Genomic DNA, 12,795 nt, shown 5'->3' on the forward strand with positions numbered 1-12,795 from the left:
TTAGGTTGACACTTGGGAGCAGCCTCTCCATAAATGGGGGTAAGGCTAGCCGACATTCACCTCTCCCAGACCCTGCGTAAAGCGGGAGCCTTGTGCACTGGGTACGACCTTTTTTACTGTGATTTCGTCTTTTTGTAATAAATGCTGATGTTCTATTTATGTATCACCTTCATAATTTGATGCTCGAGGAAGTCCCACACATGTGGGTGAGGAATTAATTAAGTTGGAATGTGGAAGAGGTTTTTTCATCTATAAATATGGGATGGACATTTTAAATTTGGAGAAATTAGGTTCATATCCTTCTTTTTGTTACTCCATTGATTAAAATCTTATTCATTTTTAATTTTTGATCAAGGTCTTTGGGTATTAATAACATTATTAATTATTTGAATAATAAAATATTTTTATTTTAAAATATATTCCTTTAGTGTTAAAAATGTTACAATTAGTATATTTATATTTATGGCTAATTTTTTTAATCATATATTTTTATTTTTTGTTTGTACCTATTTTTAATTTGCAAATATTTTTTTAATTTGTGCCAATTTTCTTTTCATTTTTAATTTGTACCCATATATTAGTTTCTTTTTGTGCCCATATTTTTTAAAGTTTTATTTGTGTGTGTTCCCATGTGTATACCATCACATGACATCGTATATCTAATCAATGATAGAAAAATTACATATGGTATATTTTTGTTTATGCCTAAACTTTGTATCATATATTTATATTTTTAGTTTGTACCCACTTTTAATTTGCAACATTTTTTAAAAATTTTGTAGTATTTTCTTTTTAGTTTTATTTTGTACCCATGTATTAATTTCTTTTAGAGCCTATATTTTTTAAAAATTCATTTGTACTCATAATTTTTTAATCTTTCATATGTACCCTAATTTATTTATAATGTACCCATTCTTCTTTATTAATGTACATATGTGAAATGTACCAATTTTTTTTTGTAAAATGTACCAATTTTTTTAACACTATGGATACATTCTTTTGCCATTTATTATTTCTTATTTTTACATAGTTTTTATCCATTTATTCAATCAAAATGTTTGAATTCTTTTATTGTAACCATTTATAATAGTTTTATAATGAGGGATTTTAAATTTATAGGATTATAAATCTCATAAAATATCAAACAATTAATGTCAAAACTATAAAAATATAAATATTAATAGTAATATAATGAGGTGTACAAAGTCAAGGGACTTTGATCAAACTTTGAATACCATTAAGGTTTTAATAAAAAAATGTTTAGAATTAGGGACCGTATCCAAAGTATCCCTATGAAAGAATAAAAGATTAGAAGGAATGAGAACATGATGAAGGCCTTTTGAGCCTATGACATCTCAATAAACCTCCTATGTTAATGCGAGAGATGTCTTCATTTTTCAAGTATGACCTACTCTCTAGAAAATCTCTACTTGACACACCCATCTATGCCTCACCTAACTCCCCATGCCTTACGATTTTTCTACCCAAACCTAACCACCTCCTATTTCCCATATATATGTTTTGAGTCGAATAAACTTAATATATAGGCCAAATATGGAACATGGTAACCAATCCATGACATGCACGGCATTTTTAATCATACAACAGGGATAATATTCTTAGGTGGCATTTCGTATCAGTTGATACGTAAACAATATCCTTTCACCCTACCATTTTCCCTCATCCACATTCAACATCCATGGCTAATCAAGTCTTTTTCCCTCACTAACCAGTATCACTAGAATAGACCCCAAACTTTACTAGGAACCCAGCGAATCCAACACTGCCACGTGTCCTATCAGGATAACAGTTTCCTACAACATTACATTATCCCAGTGGGCTCCAAGTATGGTGGGCTCAAAAAACCGAAAATTGAAACAAATCGAATCGAAAAAAAAGAAGAACCGAATTAGAAAACCAACCGAACCAAAATCTATTGGTTTGATTTCAGTTCCGGTGGTTCAAAAATCTAACTAAAGAATCCTTAAAACAATGTCGTTTTACTTACACCCTTATAAACGTTGTCGTTTTACTTTTATCAAGTGACCCAAACGCTCATCCTCATGCCTCACTCAGTTACCCTCCTTCGTGGCACCTCCACCTCCAGTCCTTTGCACTTTATCACTCGTGCTCCTCCTCAGTCCTTACCATCCCTCACGGCCTCATCTATGTCTGCATCTTCGTGTTCTATAAAGAAAAGCACAAGGAAAAACATATAAGTAGGCGGTCAAGTTCAAGTAAATTTTGACATGACTTAATCATAATTGTTTAAATAGGAAGCGAGGAAAGGAGGGAGAGAATAGGAGGGAGCAAATCCTACTCCTTTTTGTTTATAGGGGGAAGGTACTTGAAATGACTTTTGTTCTGACTTGAAAAGATGTAGTTACTAATGAACTTGTGATGCTGTTAGAAGTAGAATCAAATTTGATTAGGTCAATCCATTTCAAGTCGAAGTGTTGTATGATACGATGACAACAGAAGCATTCGGTTTTCATATTTCTTTTAAAAAAACAAACGAACTTAAAATGAACCGAATCGAGAAACCTCAAAGAAAATTGAACCAAACCAAACCGAACAGTAATTCAATTTAGTTTTCAATTTTGACAAAAAAATGGATCCGAGTAAAACCGAACTCACCAATAACTCTAGGGCATTACGCCCACACACAAAGTGTGTGAATTTTTTTACTTTGGTTGTTAAAATTGAAGGAGAGAGGAAGAGAGTGAGACAGAATGTGAGAGTGAGGAGAGAGATGTTGTTTTTTATTTTTTTTAAATTAGAGATGATAAACTTACATGTAGGTGGAGTTAAAAAAAATGTTTTGTAAAATTATACTACTATTCTTAACTTTTTTGTTGTTATAGAAGACAAAGATGTCATTTCATTCTCTTTTGGTTAACAAAGAAGGTTTCATTAATGTAGTTTTAGATAATTTGTCAAATTGTGGGGCTGCCCTTGTTGTTTGTAGAGCACTTCCAGCGTGCTCTTTAGCCCGGTGGACAAGGAACATTTGCAACCCAATCCCCTCCCAAACTAGCTCTAGCCCATTTGGGAAATTGGGCTAAGGGGGAGCCTATGGGAAAGAGCAAGCGGGAGTCCAAGGCCCAAGTGCCTGAGGGGGAGTGATGTAAGGTTGACGTCAATCATGTTATAAAAAATTTTGCATTAGGCGCGTAAGTAACACGCGCGCGTGGCGGCGCGTCTCGGACAAATTTTCGGACGATGGGGCTCACGTGTCAGCCCCACTTAGTCACTTTGAATTTGGACCATTTGATTTCCAGATCAACGGTTCAGTTTTTTCTACTTTAAAATTTTTTTAGAAAAAAAAATCAGAAATGTTTAGGTGGGCCACGTGTCTCATTCTGGACTGTTGGATTTCAAATTTTTTGTAATCCGACGGTCCAGATTTAATAAGTTAATAATTTTTTAAAACTAATTAAAAATCCAAAAAAAAAAAATTTTAAAAAATTATAATTTTTTTGTAAATGCCTTACCATTTTCTCCCATGTTACACCACATTTCAATATTTTCAACGATTCTAAATAGGTAAGAACATGTGCGCAACAGAATTGGTTAAAAATCTTATCGAAATCTATTCACAAAAATTGTACCTTCAGATAATAACATGTGACGTGACGAGATCGGTTAAAAATCTTATTCGAAATTTAAATTTAAATTATTTATTATTATTTTATAGAGTAAAAATACTTATATTTTATTACTTGCTGCCATAACTTTTCAATTTAATAATGAAGATGCAAAAGATAATTATTGTTCATTAAAGATAATTAATATTCATCGGAAGGAATTCAATTGCCAATTGCCATGGGGAGTCACTGGAAGTGCTCAAATAGAGTCAAAAAGGGAAAGAGAGACGGTTAGTTGGACGTACCACTCCCTCTAGGGCTCCTTGCTCAACCCAACAACACCACGCTACTCCCTCACTATTTTTTTTGAGACCCACATAAATTAGAAAATAAAAACCCAATTTTCTGTTTCCATTTTTGTCCACTTTAGAGCCCATTTTTGCTATAAGCAAGATTTTAAAAAGCCAAAGACTCAACTTTATTACGGAAATATTAAAATATAGGTGAAAAATTTGTTGGGGTTTCCTCATTTTCCATTTTCCTGTGCAAAGTGTTGAAATTTTGTTGCAGAACTCTCTCTCTCTCTCTCTCTCTCTCTCCCCCCATTACACTGTTAAAAAAACTCTTGGGAAGTCCAGGACCAGTGAAAACGCTGCGTTTTGGTACATGTGCTTCAGCAGTACGTACCCAATACTCCTTCTGTAGGATTAATCCTGGTTTTTGTTTTCATAAGCAGTTTCTGCTTTCTCTCTCCTTTTCTCTCTCTCTCTCTCTCTCTCTCTTTCTCTCTCTGTCTCTCTCCATTCTCCAAGGTAAAAGCTCTGGTTTTTATGTCACTTTTTTTATAAATAATTTTTAAACTTTTCTATTTTTAGAGCTGAAATTTTTATTTGTTTTGGTTTGTTTTCTTATGAATTTGGGGGTGGTGCAATGCAGGGTAAGCCAAGTGTTATAAACTTGGCTTGTTTAGATTAGTGGACCCAACAGATTTCTGGGTTTATGAGTTGAAGCCATTCAGGTCAGTTGGTACTTCCTTTTTACTTCTGCAAAGTGTTTTAGTTCTTAGATTTTCTGGAATTTGTTGACTATTTTTTTATTTTTTTTTATTTTTTTTTACTTTTACCATACCTCTAATCTGCATCTAATATTATTTTCTTCAAAATCTGTGACTTAAACTTTTTATTTTGGGATTTAGTTTCTTGTTCTTTTGTGTTTGTTGGAAGAAAGTATGTTGGTTTGCGGTTCTGTGTTTCAGCACTTTCATCGATAATTCGGAGAATTTGATTTGTGTATTTATTAGATTTATTTTGTTTTAATGTTTTTAATTGATTCAACTTTCTTTTGGAAAGAAAGGAAGAAAATATTTCTAATGTGTGTAAAGTTATATGATTGGGGAAGTAAGATTACAATCTTGTCCACATATGGTTGCTCTTGTCACTAGTAGGGTACTGAACATGTCATGGTTTGATATGTGTGGTTCAACTTCATAATATGATCTTTGAATAGAGAGGATTGAAATTGTTTCAAATTTTAACATCGAGTTCAGGAGATTTTGTATAAAAAAAAATTAAGTAGTTAGTTGAGACATTATTGATTTTGTTATTTTGGAGAAGAAATGAGCATCATTATCCCTGCTTGAAGATGTGAACTTGGATTATATGCTTATCTTTTGATAAACAGTTTCATGGATAGTGCAAAAAAAGTTTCAAACAGAGGTTTTTGCGAAATCAAATCCCTTATGCATTCAACCATGGCCATAGAAAACTTGAAATTGACATGTCAGAGACCTAGATGAGTATTCAGGAGCTTGTTAGCGCATAATCTGTTTTTGATAACTTATAAGTGGACTAAATTGTACAAATGTTCCTCGACTTAAAGGTGCAACCTTCGGCAGTTATATCATTACTTCGATGGAAAGAATTCCTAGTCCGGGAAGTTAGTGAACACGTTTGTTAGGAAATTGGAAATCTGTATGCTTGCCTTTCCTACTCAAATCACGCATTACTTTGAAATGGCAATGAGAATACGAGAGTAGAGGGATTCTTCGGAGATTATCACAATGCCCCAAATCCAAATCCCAAATGCTCTGTCTTTATCGAAAATAAATGCATTAAGCCAAGGTTGTACCTTTCAATGTCTGATTTTTGTAGAATGCTAAACTCCTAAAGACTCCTTTGACTCTTTGTCTTGTAACTTTATTATTTATCTTAGTATTTCTATATAATCCCGGTCTCATGCAGGTTTCAAGTAGATGAACTTTACACATCTTGAGCCAACATTGGCAGTAGCAGCTCCTCAATTATCGGTTAATTACTATTCCATATCAAGCAACTTCTCCTGACAACTTTGTAACTTCTATTGCTTCGGGGAGAAAGATATACAGAGTATTCCAGGCATAAGATGGTGGGACTTCCATGTTTTCCTTTATCTCATGCTACTACGACACACATCAAAAATAACTAGTTGGAACATAACATAAGCATTGGAAAAAATGGATATTAAGGAAGCAGAGCGTGTAGTTATAGCTAAACCAGTTGCTTCAAGGCCAACTTGTTCCACCTTTAGGTCCTTCACAGAGCTTCTTGCAGGAGCTATTGATGCTTCTCCTTTGAATGTATCTTCTGAAACTGCTGTTCCTGCCATCAGACCAAAGACCGTGAGGTTCAAGCCAATGGTGAATCATGCTGTCGCTGGATTGGTTTCTTCCCAGGTGATCTTAATTCTACCAAAGTGCTTGTTCCTTTTGAGAAGTTCTTTACCTCTGACTATTAGTGCGAAAAAATTTCAGGCACATATCTCTGGTGCAGCACATAGTCATTCATCGGAGCAGGTTTCGAAATCAGATAGCAGATCAACTGTGATATATAAACCATTGGCAAAAGTTGTTTCAAGGGCAACCTTTTCTGTCTTGGCAAATATGGTCAGTAGCTACTGAATAATTGTGTAAAGACATGGAACTTTGAAAATGTGGTGAAACTTTTGAACCTCGAATTTTGAAACAGAATTCTTTTTGTTCATTCTTACCAGGGAAACTTCAATACCAGCCACCAATCTACACAATCATCAGTTAATGTGGGTGTTCTACATCCAAATCAAGATAAATGCTTTAGATCCCAAAGCGCAAATCTGCACCATAATAATCCATCATGTGCCGAGACAAATCAGACAACAGAGCCTCCGAAAATAGCCTCACAAAACATGGAAGAGGATCTGAAACTTATACCATCCACAGCCAATACTGATAGGCCTTCTTATGATGGGTATAATTGGAGAAAATATGGACAGAAGCAAGTCAAAGGAAGTGAGTACCCCCGAAGTTACTATAAGTGCACTCATCCAAATTGTCCTGTGAAAAAGAAGGTTGAACGATCTCTGGATGGCCAGATTGCTGAGATTGTGTACAAGGGGGAACACAACCACTCAAAGCCTCAGCCTCCAAAGCGGAGCTCATCAGGGACGCAAGGGTTAGGCGTACCATCTAATGGAACTGGTCAAGATACCAACAACCGGCTATTGAATAGTCATATTAATGAAAGAAATGAAGGTTCCGAAGGTAGAGTAGAAGATCAAAATGAAGTTGGACTACCTGTGCAGTCTTACCAAACCAAAGCTCCACTACCTTATGATCCCCATGCGACTGGAGGAATAACTGCTGGTGGTGCAACTCCTGATAATTCTTGTGGTCTTAGTGGCGAATGTGAGGAAGCAAGTAAGAGGCTTGAAGCAGAGGATTATGAACCTAGAAGTAAAAGAAGGTTAGACGAAATCAGAGGCCTTTGATTAGCTATGCATGCTTTAGTTTTGAAAGCTGGTGCACCTTACTATTTGAAACAATACGATAGTCACTTATCATCTTTTGTTCTGTGCTGGATTGTATCCATTTTTTTGTCTATTCCCTTCTCCGTGATTGACCCCTGAATGTTTGGATTAAAAATGCGTTTGAAATATCTTGATTCTTGATGAGCATTTCTATCATAATACTTTGTTCAAGGTTAATATCATTGACTATGTTTAACTATGATTTTCCTTCAGAAAAAGTGAGAATCATTCCCTTGAAGCAGGGATATCAGGGGAAGGTGTCCAAGATCCTCGTGTTGTGGTGCAAAATTCTGTTGAATCTGATATGACGGGTGATGGCTTCCGCTGGAGGAAGTACGGGCAGAAAGTTGTTAAGGGAAATCCATATCCCAGGTTAGAAAGAGTGAAAACTCTTCTTTAATTTTTTAGGAATTGTATCCACACCTCTTAGAGCAATTGGCTAATTTTCCTCTTGCATGTGCGCTCACCTGTCTCATACGTACAATGGACCTCTAGCTCTTAGTCTACTAATATTTTTCATGTTGTTGATGAGGTCTCAAATCTGCCCCCGTTTTTGTTGATAACGAAGTATTTTGGTAATCCGAACTCAAGACATAACTTTTCAGAATGAGATCCTAATCCAATATATAAGCAACCTCTATGGATTATGTTAAGACTCAGTTGCTTAAGTTGTTCATCAAGTGCTGTTTGTGCATTCATGACATCTGCAGTGGGACAGAAGATTCTCTGTGGCTAGCTAGTGCTCACTCCATAGCTTTTTTGATCTTGCAGAAGTTATTACAGATGTACCAGTCTCAAATGCAGCGTGCGCAAGCATGTCGAAAGAGTCTCGGATGATCCCAAAGCTTTCATCACCACGTACGAGGGAAAGCACAACCACGACATGCCACTGAGGAACACGAACGCAGGAGCATCTGAGAAGGATACAACAACTAAAGAAAAGCCATGAGTGAGTGACAACATCACATTCAAAGTTTGGCATCAAACTGTTTCAACCCCATGTTTGTCCGACAGAAATGTCAGATGGGCTCAGAGTAAAAAACAGACACCAAAAGTAACTGCTGCAGTGATTCTGATTCCCGCCTTGGATGCTCTGCTCTGCTATGCAATGCCAATCATTTCACTTGGGAATCTCTTTGATGGCTGCTTGATGGATTGGAGACATAAAATGGTGTTAATATTTTGGCTTAATTTCCCGCATCGTTGCTGCTGCCTTGGCTTTTTAGTCAAAATGATTTTTGAGATTGTCCACCGTAAATAATTTTGATCATTTTGTGAAAAATCTCTGTTAAAGTGAGGGTATTTTTGTCAAGTTAACCTTTCCACTTGAATTGGTGGTTTCGTCAATTTAATGGAGATTTTTCACAAAATGACAAATGGTTGACGGTGGACGATATCAGGGACCAATATGAGAAGTTATATCAATTTCAAAAACTATTTTGGCAAAAAAACCCTGTTGACTTCAATTAGCTCATCAGAGTATTACATTTTTACTTTCTTTGTATTAAATGCTATGCCAATAATTTCACGTGGGCAACTTCACATAACAAAACTTTCTTACAAAATGTTAATGGCAGTTATTAGGTTGATGACTTGATAATATAAGGATGATAGAGAGTAAACTTTAAGGATTATTCATTTCCTAGTGGGTGGTACTTGTGTTGTTTTGTTTTGTTTTTTTTTTTGAAAGAAGTACGATAATTCATTGCAAGCAAATTCAGAGTACTTATGTTATTTTTGTTATCAGAAAAAGTTGTACACTACAATTATAGTACGTTTAAGATTTTGGTTATTACATCCTAGCAACTTTGAAATTTTGAAGAACCTATTGCTCTTTGTTTTGCAAGGAGTATGAGGGGACAATGGCTTAATAAAAAAAATTGTGAATAGAAGTGAACGCTCTTAACTGCACGAGTTACAAATTCAGTCTTTATTACGTTCATGCATTTGCAGTTTTGCTTTTTTATGTGAGTTGTTTTAAATCTCTAGTTTCATATCTATATTCAACATTCAAGCACCTAAGCTCCATATCTTGTAGACTACATTTCTAATAGAGATTATACTCGTTTGAACTACAGATTTGTTAATAGTAGTTTTACATTTTTTTTTTCAATTTGTGTTATCTTACTTTTGCGCTTTGATGATTTTTTTAATCTAACGATATACATTATACTAAGAGGAGAGAGGAATAAATTGGTATTGAACTCATCAATTACCATATTCGAACATAAAATATCTCATTTACACAAGAAAATAAGTTGTATTTTATAATTGAGTGTATAAAATGAGAATGAAAGCATAACATTACGGGAAGGAGTGCAAACTAAGATTGATTTTTCAACGCAACCAAAAGAAACGTAAAACTTCGAAGCTTGCTGATTGGTCTAAAATAAGCTCAGATATTAGCCCATCCCCAATCTTGGATTTTGTAACGGTTGAATTAGAACCCTCATTTGACCACCAACTACGTTTCATGTGTCATCTCTTTCCACTCCCTAATTTTAATCACCCTCTGGAAGTTTTCTGTTGTCCTAACCCTAACTCACGCATCCCTTGCCGTTGCTACTATGTTAAGGTTTCATATCATATTGTCAATTCATTCATTCTCCATTTTGCTTCAAAAATTCTACGGTGTTTAGAAGTATGAGATATTCCGAGTGTTATAACTGTCAAATCTTTATTTTTGTATTTTAAGTAAAAATCTAACGACTAAAACACCAAGAGTATCCCATAGTCCGGAATACTATTGAAAATCTTATTTTGTTTTTGGACATTGATCCACTTCTTATTATGAAAGAGCCATTTTTTGTTCTTGTAAATCACAGCTTGACGCACATGGATAGATAACTCAAATAGAAATTCTTTTTTACATGCGTATCAAAATGTGATTAGCACGAATGTTGAAACGGCTACTTCCAAGAAAACGAGACAAATGTTATCATTTTTTTTATTTGTTAGAAAGAAAGCACCAACTTTTTATACCATTTTATTTTGCAGGCTTGACTTGTTAATATGATTCTGTGAACCTGAGCTCAGAGGTGCATTTGTGTTCTATGGAGAAGTTATGAGAAGCGGCTGCCGAGGCATAATTTGTGGGAGGAGTCCGGACGGGAACCGACCAAGGTCAAAGTTGTATGAATTTCTGGCGTAAATAACTTCATTGAGAAGATCAATATTTGCATTGGCACTACACTCCATATGCCATATGGAACTTTTTTGCGATACTTGGTCGATAAAGTCAATAGTCCATAAGAACTAACGGATATAATCTAATGTATAAGGACCATATTCTAAGATGATTGGTTGGTAATTTTATTTCCTTCTCGCATGGTTTTCTAGTTGTAGGGATCATTGAAGTATTTAATTAACATTAAGAGGAGTAGGAGGATTCAAGATTATTATTTTAATTTATGATATATAGGTTATGTTTTTTGAGTTTCGTGATTTTCTAATATGATATCAGAGTGTTGATGTCTTCTGAGTTCAATGATTATCTGGCATGACTTCAAAGTTCCTGTTTTTAGAGGTCTTCGGTTTTTCATTACATACACGTGAGAAAGGATATTAGTAAAGAAAGTTGGAGTTTCTACCATAAAATTAATTGACAATTTAGAGCTCGTTTGGATGTGTTTTTAAAATGATTGAAAGTGCCTTTAGAGAAAATGTTTTTCGATTCCAAAAGCACTTAAAGTGATTTTTGCAAGAAGCACTAATAATGTGTTTCTTTCAGTAAGCACTTTAAATGTTTTTTTAAGATTTACTTACATTTTTACTAATGATTGATTCTAAAAACATTTTCACCAAAAGAGCTTTCAGTCATTTTAAAAGCACATCCAAATGAACTTTTAGAGGGTAGCCCAACTACTTATAAACACATGCAATGCAATGTTCCTCCTTTGTCCTATGCGGGATTGATACGCTTAACAGTTAGCTTCATATACCTTATTGACTTATTTTAAAAGTTTTAAGTTTTTCGAACTTGGTTATCTGACTATACACACTAGTACAAAGTTATTTTTTTTTTACAGAGTTTGAGACTTTTAGCTGAGTTTTTGATAAAGCAAAATTCTAAATTAAATTTATCTAAATTACAGAACAGAAGATTCAAACTTTAGTGTAAAAACTACTCTAGCCAAAATTGACTAAAATGATTGTTCTATCCAACTTAACTAAATCCAAACCAACCTCTGTAGTATGATTCAATTATTTACTGTTTCTCTCCTTAAGAAAGTTATTCTTTGTCTTTTTAAAGAAGGTATTTTTATATAATTTATAGGAAATACCATTTCTATATAAAACCGTTACGTGATGATTTTTTGGTTTACAAGAAGATAAATATAAATTAAATTTCAATGCTTTATTAAATTTATTTTATAAGTTGAGGAAAGGATCACACAAATCAAAGTCCAACTTCACAACACCAAATATATCACAAATCAAATGACACCAATATATACACTCTGCGTGCTTTCTCTTATAAAAACAAAGGGTGTGATATCCACACACTCTTTTTTATTTCTCTCACACCGACCGTCGGATCGGATGAATTGAAAAAGATCAACGGACAAAAATTAACAAGAGGTATGTGAGAAGTAAAAAAGAGTTTGTGGATAGCACATCCCTAAAAACAATATAGTCGTTTAAATCTTTTACCTAAATTTGGTGTCAGATTCTTAAATATATCTCATGACACCAAAAAAAAAAAAAATCAGAGTTGGTGGATTCGAAAATGCGCATAAGTTCCAAAACAGAGAATTTTTATAATATATAAGAACGTGACCAACACCATCAAATCAAAGTCACATAACAAAAATACAATTCTATTGATTTTTTTCTATTGAACATAGACAATAAACAGTGTGCACCAAATGGAGGGTCCAAAACAAGCCATTTGTGACCAGCTGTTACTTTGTCACTGTCACTAAAATTGAAAGGATAAGTAAAAAAACATAACACTCTTGTAAGTTGTAAAGAAGATATATCATTGGATAGTTGAGTCCTATAGTTGAAACCTGGGAAAGAACTTGCACACACCTCTCAGATAATATATGTGTTTTTTTATTACAAGCGATATGCACTGATTTATATTAAGAGTAAAAGGAGGGAATGTAGTTTGAACCTGAAACTCAATTAATTAAAGAGGAAGACTCTAACTACCAGAATAATCCACCATTAGTCAATTTATGTTAATAATTACCATCGTTGCACAAGTTAGGAATATAGTTAAAAATAAATATATCATACGAAAGTGTGAGACTTACTTCTATTAGAAACTATATCGTATTAATTTTGTATGTTTGAATAACATTATTACCGTATTATTAATTCAAAAGTGTGGGTGATGCACGTAGTCTTTCTTCTAAAAATCATAGAAAGGTTCAATCTTCTC

At 34.2% G+C, this 12,795-nt stretch overlaps 1 protein-coding gene across 2 annotated transcripts; it reads left to right on the forward strand.

Annotated features, from left to right (window-relative positions):
- The first annotated feature begins 4,034 nt into the window (after positions 1-4,034).
- On the forward strand, positions 4,035-8,971 carry LOC126618834 (WRKY transcription factor 44-like). 2 transcript variants are annotated; one of them, XM_050287023.1, is made up of 7 exons: positions 4,035-4,399; positions 4,524-4,605; positions 5,828-6,297; positions 6,376-6,507; positions 6,615-7,342; positions 7,620-7,778; positions 8,178-8,971. In XM_050287023.1, the coding sequence occupies exons 3-7, from the start codon at positions 6,079-6,081 to the stop codon at positions 8,353-8,355; spliced, it is 1,416 nt and encodes a 471-aa protein (XP_050142980.1). In that variant the 5' UTR covers positions 4,035-4,399; positions 4,524-4,605; positions 5,828-6,078; the 3' UTR covers positions 8,356-8,971. The 2 variants fall into 2 exon arrangements, with proteins under 2 accessions (XP_050142980.1, XP_050142981.1); XM_050287024.1 differs by having other exon boundaries at positions 4,035-4,266.
- The last annotated feature ends 3,824 nt before the right edge of the window (positions 8,972-12,795 follow it).

Source organism: Malus sylvestris, chromosome 4 (genome assembly GCF_916048215.2).
Source record: "Malus sylvestris chromosome 4, drMalSylv7.2, whole genome shotgun sequence".
NCBI classification, from domain to species: Eukaryota; Viridiplantae; Streptophyta; class Magnoliopsida; order Rosales; family Rosaceae; genus Malus; species Malus sylvestris.

Bases quoted from the DNA above. Each gene is read 5' to 3' on its own strand.
- LOC126618834 (XM_050287023.1), top strand. From the start codon at position 6,079: ATGGATATTAAGGAAGCAGAGCGTGTAGTTATAGCTAAACCAGTTGCT. The intron at 6,298-6,375 runs GTGATCTTAATT...AAAAAATTTCAG, and splicing joins CTGGATTGGTTTCTTCCCAG to GCACATATCTCTGGTGCAGC. The intron at 6,508-6,614 runs GTCAGTAGCTAC...CATTCTTACCAG, and splicing joins TTTCTGTCTTGGCAAATATG to GGAAACTTCAATACCAGCCA.